The sequence below is a fragment of the Saimiri boliviensis genome, chromosome 18 (genome assembly GCF_048565385.1).
Source record: "Saimiri boliviensis isolate mSaiBol1 chromosome 18, mSaiBol1.pri, whole genome shotgun sequence".
Classification (NCBI taxonomy): Eukaryota; Metazoa; Chordata; class Mammalia; order Primates; family Cebidae; genus Saimiri; species Saimiri boliviensis.
This window is the reverse complement of record NC_133466.1, coordinates 2,907,510-2,925,426: the sequence shown is the minus strand read 5'-3', so window position 1 is coordinate 2,925,426 and position 17,917 is coordinate 2,907,510. Positions and strand designations below refer to the sequence as shown.

Sequence of the window (17,917 nt, the reverse complement as noted above, 5' to 3'; positions counted from 1 at the left end):
AAAAAATCATAATAAAAAATAGGACAGAATAAATCCAATTATTTCATTAATCACAAATGTTAATGAACAGGATATTCCTATTAAAAAGCATAGATTATACATTGTTAAAGGAAAAACAAAATGTAACCACGGACTATTTCAAAGAAACACATCTGAAACAAGTTTGCAGAAAGGGGCTGGGTGTGGTGGCTCACACCTGTAATCCCAGCACTTTGGGAGGCCAAGGTGGGCAGATAGCTTGAGGTCAGGAGTTCAAGACCAGCCTGGCCAACATGGCAAAACCCTGTCTCTACTAAAAATATGGAAAAAATAGCCAGGTGTGGTAACATGCACCTGTAGTCCCAGCTACTAGGGAAGTTGAAGCAGGAGAATCTCTTGAAAGCAGGAGGCAGAGGTTGTAGTGAAGCAAGATTGTGCCACTACCCTCCAGCCTGGGCAACAGAGTAAGACTCTGTCTCAGAAAAAAAGAAAATCAGTTTATGGAAAGGTTGAAAGTAAAGGAATGGGAAAAGATATATCAAATGAATACTAATGAAAAAGAAGAAAGAGAAGGCTGAGGTTGCTACATTAACAGAAAAGAATATAGACTGGGTGCAGTGGCTCATGCCTATAATCAATCACAACACTTTCAGAGGCCGAGGCAGGCGGACAGCTTGAGCCCAGGAGTTGGAGACCAGCCTGGGCAACATGACAAGACCCCATCTCTGCAAAAAAAAATACAAAAACTAGCTGAGTGTGGTGGCGTGCACCTGTGGTCCCAGCTACTGGAGCAGCTGAGGTGGGAGGATCACTTGAGCCCAGGAGGTCGAGGCTGTGATAGTGCCAGTACACTCCAGCCTGGGTGACAAAGCAAGATCATATCTCAAAAATAGTAACTAAAAATAAATAATAATTAAAAAAGAAAAGAAGGGAAAGCATCTTTAAAAATTAAGAGGCTAAATATTTAATGCTGAAAAGTTCAGTTCATCAGGAGGGTAGCATTTTAAACTTGCATGTACCTAGTAATACAGCCTCAAAAATACATAAAGGCACAAACTGAAAAACTACAAGGAAAAGCTGACCAGTCTACAATAATGGTAGATTTTAAGACATCTCTTACAGCACTTAATACATTAAGCTGATTCTCTGATCCACTACACAATTAAGTTAAAAAATCAATTTTTAAAGTAAGCTTTAAAACTCTAAGTAACATTTAGAGAATTAAAAGTTCGCCTCTATAAGTCAAAGAAATTATGAGGAAAATTGGGCAACTGAACAAGAATGACTATACGAAAATAAAACTTGTGAAGCTACTGGAATACACACACACACACACACACACACACACAGCCTTAAATACTTATTCCAGCAAGAAAAGCTGCAGCAATGGCAGAGTAACTTGCATTGGACTAACTCTCCCACCAGTAAGAATCAAATTCTGAACAAAATATAGGAACCTATTTAAGGGGATCGGAAGGCAGCCAAAGGCAGGCAGAAACTGAAGAGAAGTGGCCCCTTGAAAGAAGAGAGGTGGCTCATGCCTATAATCCCAGCATTTTGGGAGGCCAACACGGGAGGACTGCTTGAGCCCAGGAGTTCAAGACCAGCTTGGGCAATACGACGAGATCCCATCTCTTCAACAAAAAGCAAACAACAACAAAACAAACATAGGCATGGTGGCACATGCTTGTAGTCTCAGCTACTCAGAAGGCTGAGGCGAGAGAATCACTTGAGCCCAGGAATGTCAAGGCTGCAGTGAGCCATAACGGTGCCACTGTGCTCCAGCCTGGGTGACAGAGCAGAACCTTGCCTCAAAAAAAAAAAAAAAAAAAAAAAAAAAGAAGCTTTTTTAGATAACGAGGGCAAATACACTGAGGTTTAGGCAAGGCCACACGTGGGTAAACCTCCATGTAGGCACCAAGGAAGGAGAGCTCAGCAGGTCCCCGGAACAATCAGTGCCTGAAGGATGTCTTCGTTTATAGTGTTGCTACTCACTTATTTCCTTTACATAATCCTTTATATACAATCATGTATTAGCTTATAGTCGGAAAAATCAGTGCCTGAAGGATATCTTACTACTCAGTTATTTATATCTTCGTTCATAGTGGGAGGAATGCCTAGAGCAGACACGGTACAGAGCATAAATTAAGGAATAAGCAGGCATATATATATATATATAATCTTATCTTACTTACAGTAGGAGGAATGTCTAGAGCAGATACAGTGCAGAGCATGATTTAAGGGAAAAAAACAGTTATACTAGGACAAGAATTTATGGCCCAGGAGGCAGCGCTCAGTATCATAAAGATACCAGCTGAATGGCAGGCTTGGAGCAAGAGCCACTCCTCCCGAAAAAGCAGTGGTAGTACCTTGTGTCCAGTTCTTGTGGAAGGCTGCCCTCAGACTTGCAATCCCCCGAGCGTCCGAAGGCTTAAAACCCCTCCAGTATAATCGAAACTTGGTGACTGTATAACTTGTCAGCTCTCTAGCTACTGTGCTAAGAGCATCCTCCTACAGAAATCACTGGAAGCTGCCAGCAGGGGGCTGTAGACCTTGTCAGCTCTGTTGCTGCTTAAAGCATCCTCCTTTAGAATTCCTCAGAAGCAGCCTGTCCCTAGATAAGAGAGGTTGCACACTGCACCCTCTTCACTGCACATGGCCCACCTCCTAGCCTCCGTGACCTAATGGGGGTGGACCCTTTGCTTATTGCCCACATGACTGTCTTGACCCTATCGCTGTTCTTAAGATGACCTCACTCACTACCCTGCCCCCTTAACCTATACCCAATAAATACAGACACTCCTGGACGTTCAGGGCCTCACCTGTCTCTGCTCATAGGTGGCGTGGCCCCCCGAGCCCACCTGTCTTTTCCAGTCCTTTGGTGTCTTGTCTCTTTACTTTTCGGATCCAGCGCCTCAGCACAGTAATAGGGGACACTCCACGACCCTGTAGGGCTTGACCCTACAGCCACACAGCACCCAGCAGCTGGCCCTCTATCAGAAACCTGTGGATGACCAACTTGAGAAGTAAAACCACAGAGTCCAGGGTCACCAGGGTGGAAAGGAAGGGAAGAAGATACCTTGAAAGGAGATTTTCAGAACAAGGGAAGCACTAAAGTGTGCATGAAAACCCTTCAAGGTCAGGTATGAGGTAGAAAGAGGGAGAGCCACAAGGCAGAGGAATGAGGCATAGCTCTGGCTACAGACCACGTCCAGGGAGCCAGAGCTCAGGTGTGAGTCAGGCAAAGCTGATGATGACCAGCTACGACAAACATAATTCTCTTCGGGAAAAGATAAGAGTCCAGATTGCCCACCACCTACCTTCTGCCACCTCCACTACACACACTATCAAATAAATCCTGAACTAGCATCGCCGGCTAAGATGAAGAGAGGAAGGCACTTGCTTTGGGTGCCGATTGAAGGGAGTATCAAAATGCCCAGGAGCCCATATTTTTTAACACGGTAATTCAATATTTTAAAACATAAAAATAATACTTAAAATGCCCTTACAAGAAAACTTTTATTTTTTATGTTTTTTTTTTTTTTTTTTTCTTTCTAGAGCTCAGGTCTCACTTTGTCACCCAGGCCAGAGTACAGTGGCACAGTCATTGTTCACTGTCACCTACAATTCCTAGGCTCAAGCAATCCTCCTGCCTCATCCTCCTGAGTAGTTGGGACTACAGGCGTGTGCCACCACATCCAGCTAATTTTTTCATTTTTTGTAGAGATGAGGTTTTGCCATCTAGGCAAGCCTGGTCTTGAATTCCTGGCCTCAGGCAATTTTCCCAAGTTGGCCTCCCAAAGTGCTGGGATTACAGGCATGAGCCACTGTGCCCAGCCCAAAATTTTAAATAAAGATGGAACCAGCTAACAGTGCCATACCAAGACATACTGGAACCTAAGGCAAAAGGAAAATCAGTAATACTGCCCAAGTCCATTATTAAGGGACTAACTAAAGATACTATGGTACATGTAACACATGCGATACATGCATGCCACAGAAGATTTCTATTATAGTTTTCTATTAAAATATCTGGTTTCCCCACTAAACTTAGTTTGTCAAAAGCAAGCTCCAAGCCTCGTCTTTATCATCTCAGAAACTAGTGTAGTAAGACAGGACACAGTAAGGACTCAGCTTATTTACTGAAGAGTGAATCAACTCCCAGTGATTAAAGACCAAAATATGTAAAAGCCAAGGCCTTCTTTCTCTTTCATATGACCATGGGCCCTTTCTTTTTTCAGTTTTGTTTTGTTTTGTTTTTCCCAGACAGAATCTTGCTCTATCACGCAGGCTGGAGTACAGCGGTACGATCTTGGCTCACCGCAACCTCCACCTCTCAGGTTCCAGCAATTCTCCTGCCTCAGCCTCCTGAGTAGCTGGGACTACAGGCACATACCATGATATCAGCTAATTTTTGTTTTTGTTTTTGTTTTTTTAGTAGAGATGGGTATGTTGGGCAGGCTGGTCTCAAACTCCTGACCTCAGGTGACCTGCCCACCTCAGCCTCCCAAAGTGCTAGGAATACAGGTGTGAGCCACCGCTCCTGGCCGCCATGGGCACTTTCAAAGCCCCTGGCACTGCTATGGAGCCAGAGAAGACAGCTACGCAGGCACCCTCCAGAACAGGGGTTCTCAGTTCTCAAAACAGGGTCCTCGGCCTCCCAGTGGGCTACAAAATAAGCCACACTGCAAGTCCTTTCAAGTCTCAGTGACAATTCTTACACGTATTCAAAAGTTACTCACTAGGAACCTATTTAATGAAGTATTAAGGGCTACTCAAATGTAATGTTCATGAGGAAAATTTAGCACCTTAGCTAGAATTTAGTGAGGCATCGAGCCCAGTATTCCAAGGAGAGAAAAGTTCCTGCTTCAGATCACAAACGCAGAGAGTTGCAATTCCTTAGAATTAAATACATTGCCCATGGCTGCTCTCAAGCAGGCAGTAACAGCAGGACTGAGTCACTGCAACAGAGATCATATGACCCAAAGAGCTAAAATACTTTCTGTCTGACCCTTTACAGAAAATGTTTGCTGACCTCTGCCTTACAGCATGAAAATAAGAAAAACCAATCTTCTGTACATCTTAAAAAGCAAAGCTAGCATCTGGTTATAACTGTAATACAGGGCAACCTTCTGAAAAGACAGCCAGTTGAAATTCTTTGCTGACTGCCATTTAGATTTAAGGTGGCAAAAACAACTCCCAAGTTGGTAGGTGTCTTTAAATTTTTATATTTGGTCAAAATCAGTTATCCTTAAGCTAAAATGAAACACATATACTTGCAACAACCACATTGCCACCTGAGACCTCATGTTGCTGCCAAGATTCATGTCACACAAGACCAAAGACTTCTACGTCACACAAGAATTAGCAAAAAATAAACCCTAAAGGCTCTGTTTCTTATACAAATATTTTGTCTAATATTTCTATTCCAACCAAAAGTATCTGTAAATAGTGTATCAAGTTTCTAATTATCAAGCCTAAAGAGACTGCCCATTCAATTTACTCTTCTAGTACTGAAATATTAAATGTCATTTCTCAGCCAGGCGCAGTGGCTCATGCCTGTGATCCCAGCACTTTGGGAGGCCAAAGTGAGATCACTTGAGGTCAGGAGTTCAAGACCAGCCTGGCCAACATGGTGAAACCCTGTCTCTACGAAAAATACAAAAATTAGCTGGGTGTGGTGGCGCACACCTGTAGTCCCAGTTGCTCAGGAGGCTAAGGCCAGAGAATGGCTTGAACCTGGGAGGCAGAGGTTGCAGTGAGCCAAGATGGTGCCACTGCACTCCAGCCTAGGTGATAAAGTGGGACTTCGTCTCAAACAAAATAATAATAATAAAAAGTCACTTCTCAAACTAGTGTACTAACTGTTAGACTTTTCTTCCAATGACAAAAAACAAAGTAGGAAAATTCTGCTTCCTATCAAAACCTCAGCAGAATTCTGTTATAAATGTGGCTAATGAGCTCCAAAAGAGCAACTTCCCAGTCTCCGCAGTCTTGAACATCTAAGATGCATCTGACGTTCAGAATAAAAGGACTGAAAATATGCCTAAAATAATGGTATTGGTGAACTCGAAATGCTACATAAGCAACACAAGTAACTCATCTTCAAAAAACGCAAGTTCTCTTTACCTAAATATACAAGGTCTCGGGGCTAAACAAACTCAAAGTGTGAAAAGCCAGAAAACCACTCCTCCAGAGGCCAACACAACTGAGTCACTAAACATATATGTGACATAACTTGACCACCTTATTCTTCATCTTAAAAGAAAATATAATTGTAGCATACAAGTAACAGAATAAACACACCCAGTACTTCAAAACAAACTAGCAATAAAAATAAACAAGAAAAAGAGTATCTGTGAAGTTCACTGGCCAGAAACAAGTCATGCTAAACTGACCAAAATCTAAGGTAGCCAAATTAGCACCATAAAGTAATTCTAAAGCACAATAAGTAATAAAATTCTTACAAAAGACTGCGTGTAATTTGAGAAAGCAATTAGCATAGCAATACGGTATTTTCAGACCAAATTATTCTTGACAGAAAAGAGGCCTACCAATTTTTCATTAGACAGAGTACAGTAACTAATGACTTCCCATACTTTAGATTCTGTGCTTCTTCCCTCAGTCAAGTTAGAACGTAAAAACCTGTGATCTGTATCATGTAATCCGCAAATATCTGTATGTTAACTTGTATCTATTATGTTACAGTGAAGACATACAAAAAGATATAAAGAATAATACAATACCCACCTCCCTGGATAAGAAAGAAACCCTATAACCAGAGTTGAATAGCCAGAGTTGTGAATGCTACTCAAAGGAGTACTTCAAGGAAGTGTAAGCACTAGCTACACCTGATATTTAAACTAGCCACGCATTTCTAATACTTTAGGTATGAAATCTTTTTTCTCTGCATGCCTCCATCAACAGCAGCATACTGCATGCAATCTTCCACACCATGGTGAGATCTGTTTCTGCTGATTTGTATAGCTACAACCTAGTTCCAATGATAGATGCCAACCTTTTAACTCATCACGATTTCTTTATCTATTCTCCAGCTTAGAGACATTTAGGTAATTTCCTAGTTTGTGTGATTACAAACACCGCGGCTATACCGTTTTCTGTACAAGCATCCTGGTATCCTATGTAAAACGTTCTCTGGAGTGCACATGTGGAGGGGACGCTCTGACCTCGGCACGTGCATACACAACCTCCACAGCCCAGATCGGCGGGCTCCACATAGCCTCCAGCAGCACGTGGACAGGTATAAGCTTCACTGTGGCTTCATGTCCACTTGGAAGCTTGTCATCATCAGACTGGGATTTTTTTCAATGAGAGGCACTGAAAAGACAACTTATGAGGGTTATAATTTGCGTTCCCCTGATTACTATGGAGAGCAAGAATCTTTCCATGTTTATGAAGCTCATGTGTGTTTTATTCTGTAAATTGCCTGATTTTCTCTTTTGCCAATTTGTGTATTTGGTTATTTGCTTTTTCCTTATTGAAGAGGCCAAATAAGCAAATTACTTAGTTATGTGAGTTTTTCCGAGTGTACACAGAATGACCCAAACTAGACAGGGTAAAACCCAAAACTGCCTTCCAGAAGAGCTAATGTTCACAGCACCATCTACCAATCTATAACTCAACAGAGACCAATTCAGTGGCTGGTAAGCATGTTGTAGCTGAAAGCTATGCCACCTGGAAAGAATACACATTAGTTCACAGGCCCCAAATGACTTCCAAATACTGAGTTTTGTTAATATCTGGAAATGATGAGAACTCTAAACTTAGGAATTTGAACACTATCTAGATAGTTTGTCTTGAAAAACATACTTCCTTCACTAGGACAATTAACTGTTACGCAGTGCCTTACAATTACCTTACAAGATCCCTAAAGATAACTTTCTTACCTACAACTACTAAAGCTGTGACTGGAAACTGTTTAGAAACCCCATCATGTTTGAAGATTTCTTTGCAGCCAATGCTTATGTGAAAAAGGAATCAGGCCACCAAAATGCACAGTAACATACAGTAGGATTTTTAATAACAAACAAGGTAGAACCACACCCAGAAAGTGAGGATTTGCTCTCATTCATCACGGAACATTTACTGAGCACTTTCTCTGTCCTGGACTCAATGCTCTCCAGAAGTTTACAGGAAATGAGAGAGAGACAAACAAAGCAACCAGTGAACAAAGTGTGGTACAAGCTTTACAGCATCCTCTCCACACTTAGTTCTAAAGGCTGCTACTGTCTGAAGACATTTTGTGGAAACACCGCTAGAAGCATCTTTGAAAAACACCACATGCACTGTGACTATTCCAGATGAATTCCTTGGAAAACAGGAGCTTGTGGGTGGCTCTGGGCAGCAGACCCAGCCGCACGGCTACTCCTCAGAGAGGTGAGACAATACCATCACCCTGACTTGCCCACAAAGCTGAGATGATTTTCCTGCAGTGCTCACAGCTGCTTCTGAAGTCAACCGCACAAAGAACCCGCAACGTCCCACAAGCCGCACTCTCACTGACGCGGTCCTCCTGGTGACGTCTGGGGAAGATGCTGGGCGGGGGCAAACCAACAGTGACTTCAAGAAACAGGGACCAGAGAGAGTCCAAACCCCAGAAGACATTCTGTGCCCTCCACTGTGCACTTGGATGAGACAAGCTTGCTGAGCCACTGTTTTCCCACACATGCCAAATATTCTCTGGCCCCTGACAGTAAACTGCACTGTGTCAGTCACCTCAGCTTGGTAAAAGCAGAGGTGTTCTCTTCATAGACACTGCAGGCCAACCGCAAATTTGGGAACAGCGTTAGCCTGAGAAGCAAGTGACCATTCAGGAATGTGGGTAGCTCCCTCCCTGGAGGCCTCTCCCCTCACTCCAGGTGAAGAACCACCTTAAACTCTGGGCCTTCGGCCAGCCCTTCAATAGCACCTCCAGCAGGTCTGACTTAAGGAACAGTTAGTGTAGATGTGAAAAGGCCTTTCATGGCCTACTCAACAAGGACTAGTAAAATCCTAGGAAGCATGAGCAGTGAGGAAAAAAGATAGCCTGGCCTAAGTCTAATAAAAAACAATACTTGCAGTTGCCAAGTGTTACCAAGTGTCAAGGAAAATGGAAACGCTGGGGTCCTGTGGCAGCAATGGAGAAACAAGAGCCACAAAAAGGAGTCTTTGGGCCCTCCACGTGTGGCTCAGTGCCAGGACAGAGCTCAGGGTCCACCCGCCACCATCCCAGGGTCTGGGCACAGCACAGATTCTGCCCACACCAGGCCCTGGGAGCGCAAGCCTGGGTGACCAGCGGCTGGAGGGAGAGGAAATGGACTGAGGTGTTGACGATAGGGGCTGCTCCTGACACGTGTCATTCCACGGCTGCATGACTAAGGAGAAATACACAGAGAAGAAACAGACAGGACCCTGGCAGGGGCATACCACCAGCTGACTGCACTTAACTGCCCCAGCCTTGGCTGACGGAGCCCACGCTGCACACAGTTCTGTCAAGTGGCCACTTCTAGCAGACACCTGAGAGGCTGACAGGAACGGGGAAAATTACCCGGAAGGTGTGGCTGTCAAGGTTGAAAAGCTATGACCACTACAGTAAACACAATCCAGTCATCCTGCTGGCAACACCTACCACCTCGAGGGGCCTCCAAGGTCAGCTGGTGTGCCTGGGCACCATATGCTGGAAGTTCCTAGATTTGGAGAGTTAAAAACAGGGTCTTCATTAAAAAGGTAGGTAAACTAGGAATAGCCTGAAACCATATGGCTGGGGAGGCTATGCCACTGAGAACTCACAGAGGCCAAGTCACAGCAATGTCCCACGTATGACCCTTTGAGTGTTTGCCACAAAAGAGATGGCCATGTGGCCCAATGGCAGAATTGCATCCAACTTGCATGGTCCACAGGGACTTCAGGGGGAGGCAAAGGGAACACGCCATGAGCCAACTCTGCATTCTGGGAAAATACAACATGTCATGGTAAACCCAGGTCAGCAAGCGGTTTGAAACAGTGGCCATGGCCTGGGAGACAAAACAGGAGCCAGTAGAGAGGGGCATTGGAAAACGCCAGAGCAAGAGGTGACAGCCACCAGGGCACATCCCAGAGGAAGGCTCAACACACAGGCAGGAGGATCACACACATACACACACACCCCCACACATCATAGACACCACACACACACATCACACACCACCCACCCACATACCACACACACAACCACACACACCACACACACATCACAGACACCACACACAATCACACACCACCCACTCACACACTATACACACACAAACATACCACCCACACACCACACATACACCGCACACAAATCACACCACACACAATCACACACCACCCAGTCACACACCACCCACTCACACACCACACACAAATCAGACACCACACACACACATCACACACCACACACACCACCCACATACCACACACACCACTCACACCACACCACACACCAACACACCCCACACCCACACCACACTGCATGCACACCACACACACATCACACATACCACACACATATCACACACACATCACACCACACACTCACCACATACCACACACATACCACATACACCACACATACCCAAACACCACACACACCACACACCACACCATACACCCACAGCCACCACACACCCACCACACCCACACCACACATACCACACACACACCAACACACACACCACACAACCACACACACCACACACACCACACCATACATACCACACACCCACCAACATACACCAACACACACCACACACACACCACACATCACACACGCCACACACATCACACACCACACACATACCACACCACACACAATCACATACACCACATACCAGCTGACTGCACGAACTGTCCCAGCCTTGGCTGACAGAGCCCACACACCCACACCATACACACCACATACCCACACACCACACACACCACATACCACACACGCACCCACATTCCCCACACACATTCCACACACTTCCCCCGACTCCACACACACCCCCAAACACCCTCACACACAGCCCACACTCACACCACACACCCACATATACCCCACACACACATCCCACAAACACATATACCCCATACCCTCCACATATACACACCATAAACATCCAATATACACATACCACACAAACACATCTTCCCCACATACACACATACTCAGCCACACACACAAGATGCATACCACACCCACATCTTCCCCTCACACAAAATACACTCATCCAAATCCCTAGTCCCACATACACAAACATAGCACACAGTCATACACATGACACCCACCTCCCCCCAACATATACATACACACACACCACACACACATTCCCTCAGATACCATAAACATGCCCCACAAAAACACATACCAAATGCACACCAGACACCCCCAAAACACCCACATCCACATACACCACACACAAAATACATCCCAACCCCTGCACACACACCCCCCGCACATATGCACTCACATCCACACCACACACACACATCCCAGCCATATGTGCCTCTGACACGAGAGGAGAAAGCAAAGGTGAGTGGAATAAACACGGGAAGGCCAAGCTGAGGCAGCCACACTCGCCGCTTCACCCTGTGCGGCAGGAAGTAAAGCCGCTTGCTGGGCTGCCCACCTGCACGGGAAGGGCAGAGCAGGGAGGCCGTGAGGGCCGCACCAAGGTCTGTCTCCAGCACTATGGAAGTGAGTGGGAGCTGAGTAAGGATACAGAGGAGGACCCCCGGGGGGCTGGAGGCCAGGATGAATGACAGGAGTCTGTGCACACAAGGCAGCTTCTTCCCAAACCTCACCAGGCAGTCCCAGCTGTAGGAGCAGAGGAGGAGGATGGCTGGGCTGGCCCAAGGCCGAAAGCGTCAGGAAACGTGAGCCACACTGGGGCTGGTGGGCTAGAGGGAAGGAGGCCATGCGGGCAATGGGGTGAGGCGGAGGAGGAGGAGGAGGAGGAGGAGGGAGAGGTGCTAGTGGCGGTCTTGCAGTTTAGAGGGCACAATGGTAGACAGGGAGGCAGGGAGGAAAGGAGGTATGGCCTGAGCGTCACAGCAGTATCTACCAGACAGTCCACCTCATGCCCATGTGCAGCATCTGGCCCAAGGCAGACAACTGCCACAGTCAAAGGCACATCAAATCTGGGGAACTGAGAAAGGCAGTCGACCTTGAAATTAGATTGTTAAATGAATCACCCCTAAACATGTTCAAGTCACTCAAGATAACAGGAAATGGGGACGGGAACGCCAACAAGCCAGTACCCAGTGAACAAGGGAAGTGTCTGGATGGTCAGAAAACTGCAGTGATGAGAAAGGCTGGATGTGAGGGAGCAATTAGTTGCTTGAATTTTCAAGGAGGAAAAATTTTTGCATGAGACCGGAAGAGAAACAGCCTTTAAAAATGAGCATTCTCTGCCTCAAAAAAATAAAACTACATATGCATATATATTACACTATATTATATGAATTATTTAAGTGCATATAATTTTTAGTACAAAATACTAACATTGACTAGAAAGTCTGGTTCTGGATAAGATGGCCTAAACACACCCTCCAGTCTTGCTTCCACTGAAAGCAGCTATAAATTCCAACAAGAATATATGAAGCAGCTATTTGAGGACTCTGAAAAGTGAACAGTAGCAGGCGGATAGGCAAGAAGATCAAAATTTAAGAACCACTAAAGCAGCAGTGAGTTTACCACTTTTTCCTCTAGTATGCCTGGCCTGGACTCACGGGAGCTCCAAAAGCCAGAAGTAGCACTGAGCCACATGGAGAGCACCAGGAGAAGGTCTCTAGTGAGGCTCCAGGAGCGGGAAAGGGGTCTTCTGCCGGCAACCACGCACAGTGGCGGTGGCGGCATCCCTGGGTAACTCAAACTCTGTGGGAAACGAATTTTCCTTACACTTGAAAGCTCCATGACCTTCTTAACCCCTGCTGCAGGGCCGGACGAGAGCAGAATCACAGGCGCTTGGACACTGCAGGGTATATGAAGCCCCAGTATTCCAGGTGAGGGACTTTAACTAAAACGTACCCAGAGAGTTAACAGCTCAGAAAAGTGACCCCACAAAGTTGTTTATAAACTCCTGGCCTCATCCCAAGGTGTGGCTGTGTGGATCTGATCACAAACAGCATCTGAAAGATTCAGAACTGCAGCTCCGATCATCCAGCTCTCAGACTGGCCATTGGGCGGCACTCATGGGGGCAGTTCCAATAGCTCTGTAAAGGCTCTTTGAAAACAGGACTGGCCCAGGAAACCAAACAGAAAAGGCTGGTTGGAATCTGACCCAAAGGGGTTGACTGCCTGTGAAAATATAAACATCAGCATTTTCCAAGGATTTCAACAAGACCAGTGATCACATAAATGTCCACGATAAATCCAAAATTACTTGGCATACAAAGAAACAGGAAATCTCAACTCACATAGGAGAAAACCATCAAGACACCAAGGCCAGGATGATACAGATGTTGGAAGCATCTGGCACAGACTTTACAGAAGCTCTTACTTTTAAAAAGTGCCCCACAGCATGGCATGGTGGCACACACCTACAGTCCAGCTACTCAGGAGGCTGAGGTGGAAGGAATACTTCGAACGCCTAGGAGTTCGAGGCCAGCCTGAGCAATGTATGTAGAGACCCGGTCTCTTTAAAAATAAAAATAAAAAAATTAAGATGCTCTAAGAAGTCAAAGGCAACACTCAGAATGAATGGTGTGAGTGGCAGAATCCTACACTGCTCCCTCTCCCCACGATTTCCTGCCCTAATCTCTGGGACTATAAATTATCACACGCTGACTACGTCATTGCCTGGAAAAGGGGATTCTGTGGATGTAATTAAGGGTTACTAACCAGCTGACTCAAGAGTTTATCAAAAGGAGTTTATCCAGGTATGCCTAATCTAAACACACAAATCCATATGAAGCAGAGAGTTTGCCTTCTTGAAGTAAAATTTTTAACAACAGAATAAAAGCAGACAGAGTTTCATCTTGCTGGTAGCAGAAGAGGAAGTCTGAGACTGGAAACGTCAGAAGGACTCAGTGAGCGACTGTGGCTTGAAGACGGGCCCACGTGCGAAGGAATGCAAGCAGCACCAGCAGCTGACCCACAGCCGCCCAGCCATTCAGGACAAGGGAACTCGGTCCTGAAACCAAGACACTGGACTCCACCAGCAACTTCAAAGTGCCCAGAAGCAGATTCCTCCCCAAGAGTCTCCGAAAAGATCCCAGCCTGGAAAACACCTCAATTCTGGCCTATGCAGAGAACCCTTCAAACCCACTCAGACTTTTGACTTACCAAACTATGAAATAATAAATGGTGTTGGTTTAGCCACCAGGTTGGTAATAATTTGTTACATGACAATAGAAAACAATACAGATTTTAGTACCTGGAAGTGGAGTGCTACCATAACAAAGACCTTATTTAAATTCACTTTGACATAACCATGACGTATCATGTGATAGAATTTGGGGCTCACTAATTGCTCTAAGGTGAGTACATTCCTTCCTTAAATTTGTTTTTCTAAAATGCTGTTTAAGAGAGTGCACCCCCTTAACTTCTCCAGGCAATTTATTTCCTCTGATTTTTAGAACTACCGCCAAAATTAACTGTGTTTACTTGAAGAAAGGCCCAATCAGCACATTCTAATGAATGGTAAATAGAATTAACTTTTCAACATTATCCACCATACACTTTGAGTTTGGTACACTGTCCTGGCTTCAAGTCTCCCAGAAGCTGCAATATGGTGTCCAAGAGCACTCGGCTTGAATTAACCAAGAATTCACGGCCACATGCTATGGCAGCAACATCTGCAACAGAAAGATGAAACAAAGCATCAAGATCATGAAGACCAGACCCTAGAAAATGTTGTGCAGATGTGTATACCAATGTAACAAACCTGCACGATCTGCCCATGTACCCCAGAACTTCAAGTGTAATTTTAGAAATTATAAAATCCAACATTTTATGGCATTCCTTGAGACTAGACATCACTGTACAGTCTACCTAAGTCAGCTGCCTTACAGATCATTTTCAGGACCCGTAATGCCACCTACCCAATAAGAACACTCATTGAAAATACTTTGTGACCTTTTGTTTAAATATCATATTGGATAGTCTTCTTACAATAATTCTTAACCAGAGCCTATAAAAGATTGGCCAATCAGAATGTAAAACAATTAATTCTATATGACAAAACACTATAAAAATTAAAATTAGCAGACAAAGGGAGAATGCTGTTTGTACAAGATGTGTCTACAAAAGACTACATTTCATAATGTATTGATTGGAATATTTGCTAATCAATAAAGAAAAAAAGAAGAAAAAAAAGAAAATTTTGTGCAGAACAGAGTATTTACTGCTGTTTTTCTCCTAAAAGACCTAATAAAAACACAGCTGACAATGAAGCTTTTAAAAATGAAATTGCTAGGCATCGTGGCTCACAACTGTAATCCCAACATTTTGGGAGACTGAGGTGGGAGGATCCCTTGAGGCTACAAGTTCAAGACCAGCCTGGGCAACATAACAAGACCCTATCTCTACAAAGAATTTAAAAATTACCCAGGCATGGTGGTGCACACCTGTAGTCCTAGCTATTCAGGAGGTGAAGGCAGAAGGATTGCTTGAGCCCAAGAGGTAGAGGTTGCAGTGAGCCATGATCTTGTCACTGCATTCCAGTCTGGGTAACAGAGCAAGGCCCTGTCTCAAAAAAAAAAAAAGTATCAACAAAAATGACAGCCCAGAAAGGATCACTGACAATCACAAAAGCTACTGAAACAGTAAATTATGTGCACTATGATTAGCAAGTGCCTAAAGAGTGAAACAGAGCCCTGGAATCTAAGCATGTCTGCAGTCCCTGAGTACTGCTCCAGAGTACTGCATTAAACAACTGTGGGCAGTTAGGGTCCAAACATAAGGGAGGGCTGATTATCTTATCTGGGACTGAGGATGTGTAAATTCACTTTTAATAACATCCATAATCCGAAAACCCAAAAACCAAAATGCTCCAAAATCTAACATTTTTGAGCACTGACAAGATGCACAAAGGTCACGCTCACAGAGCATTACAGATTTCAGATCTTTGAATTAAAGTGTTGAATGAGCAGGTATAATGCAAGTATTCCAAAATCCGAAACACTTCTGGTCCCAAGCATTTCAGATAAGGAATATTTGATCTATATTTGCTAATAAGTTTTAGCCATGATACAAAACTGAAATTATATGCAGTCAAAAAAGACTATAAAAACTGATTTTGAAGAAAACTTTTCTCAATTTTATGTTCCATTGTGGATCAGCAAGTACCCTATTTCTTCATGCCTGAGGCCCTGTGAATCCGCGTAAAGACTAAACCAAGTAATCACACTGCTCCCAGTGGACAGTGCTGCAGCCACCACTGGCTCCGTCGACATTTCCGAATACCTGTCAGTATCCAGTGATCCAAGTATGTTGGTTTGTAAAAGTTTTCTTTAGTTGGATCTGGCAGTAAAGCATGATTCAAAGTGACTAAGATTTCTGAGCCAAATGACCAGACCCAGGTGGAAGAGAGACTGGCCAGGAGCCTTGTCTTCCTCCTGATTTTAATAGAAATGCTTCTAAAAACTCACAGTTAATGTGGTGTCTGATGTGTTTCTGGTAGATACCCTTTATCAGTTTAAAGAAGTCTTCATCTGTTCTTAGTTTGCTAAGAATTATCACAAATGGAAGCTGAGTTTTGTCACTTACTTGTTCTGCCTTTGATCAGATGTAATCTTATGCAGAAAATAAAATTTCATCTATGCTCCCAGACCAACTTCATGAACTCAGATCTTTGACATTCCTATTTATTTTTGTTCACCTGGTCTGAGACGGACCAAAAGAGGAATATTAAAGTCTACTAAACCTAACAGAGTTTTTCCCCTTTCTACTTGTCTTTGCAGCATTTGGCCACATCATTGGTGCTGTGTCTTCGGGTACATACTTTCATGATAGCCATAACTTTATTGAGAACAGAACCTTTTACTGACACAAACTTACCTTCTTTGGTTAATGAATTTTAACCTGATAGGTACATTTCCCAGAATATGACACATTCTAGTTTTACTAAAGAAATATTTTAGGAGAAAAAGGAACCAAGTAAGCATTTGACATCATAAACACTAAAGATAGCTTTTAGGTAGCTTTTCAGGGGAAAGCATTATTCATGTAAATAACTGCGGACCATATATGAAACCCAGCAGAAAAACAGAGCTATAGGCTCTGGCAGCCTGACTCCAGAGATAGGTACCAGGTGAGCCTGGCCTCATGTTCAGACCCTTGAGTAGTCCCTTACACTGTGACTCACTTGTCAGAAGTAGAATGCAGCAGAACGGACACCACGAGCCTTCCAAGGATGGACAGGAAGAAGCCTTATGACTTCTGCTTTCGTCTCCTGTCACTTGCTCTAGGATTCCTGAGTGAAAAAAGTCCAGCTACCCTAAGGCTGCCATGATGAAGAGACCACACAGAAATAGGGCAGTGGAGGCCAGGCGTGGTGGCTCACACCAGTAATCCCAACAATTTCGGAGGCCAAGGCGGGTGGATCACTTGAGGTCAGGAGTTTGAGACAAGCCTGGCCAACATGGCAAAACCCTGTCTCTACTAAAAATACAAAAATCAGCCAGGTGTGGTGACACACCTATAATCCTAGCTACTTGGAAGGCTGAGGCAGGAGAATCGCTTGAACCCAGGAGTGGAGGCTGCAGTAAGCCAAGACTGCACTACTGCACTCTAGCCTAGGAGACAGAGCAAGGCTCTGCCTAAAAAGAAAAGAAAAGAAATAGCACAGTGAAGAAGACTTGAGACTCTATGAGGGGAGAAGAGAGGGAAAGACAACTCACTAGTCCCCAGCTGTTCCATCCCTCAACAATTTGAGTCACTCCAGCTAAGGCCCAAGATGTTGGAGAGCAGCAACAGCAAATTGTCCCTGCCAAG

General features: G+C 44.5%; 1 protein-coding gene across 3 annotated transcripts in view; it reads right to left on the bottom strand.

Annotated features, from left to right (window-relative positions):
• HSF2BP (heat shock transcription factor 2 binding protein) overlaps positions 1 to 17,917 on the bottom strand; it is a 106,528-nt gene that overhangs the window by 42,660 nt on the left and 45,951 nt on the right. For all 3 annotated transcript variants that reach the window (XM_039480504.2, XM_039480505.2, XM_039480506.2), the window contains exon 6: positions 14,661 to 14,778. In XM_039480504.2, coding sequence (XP_039336438.1) covers positions 14,661 to 14,778 — 118 coding nt within the window. The remainder of the gene's footprint in view (positions 1 to 14,660; positions 14,779 to 17,917) is intronic.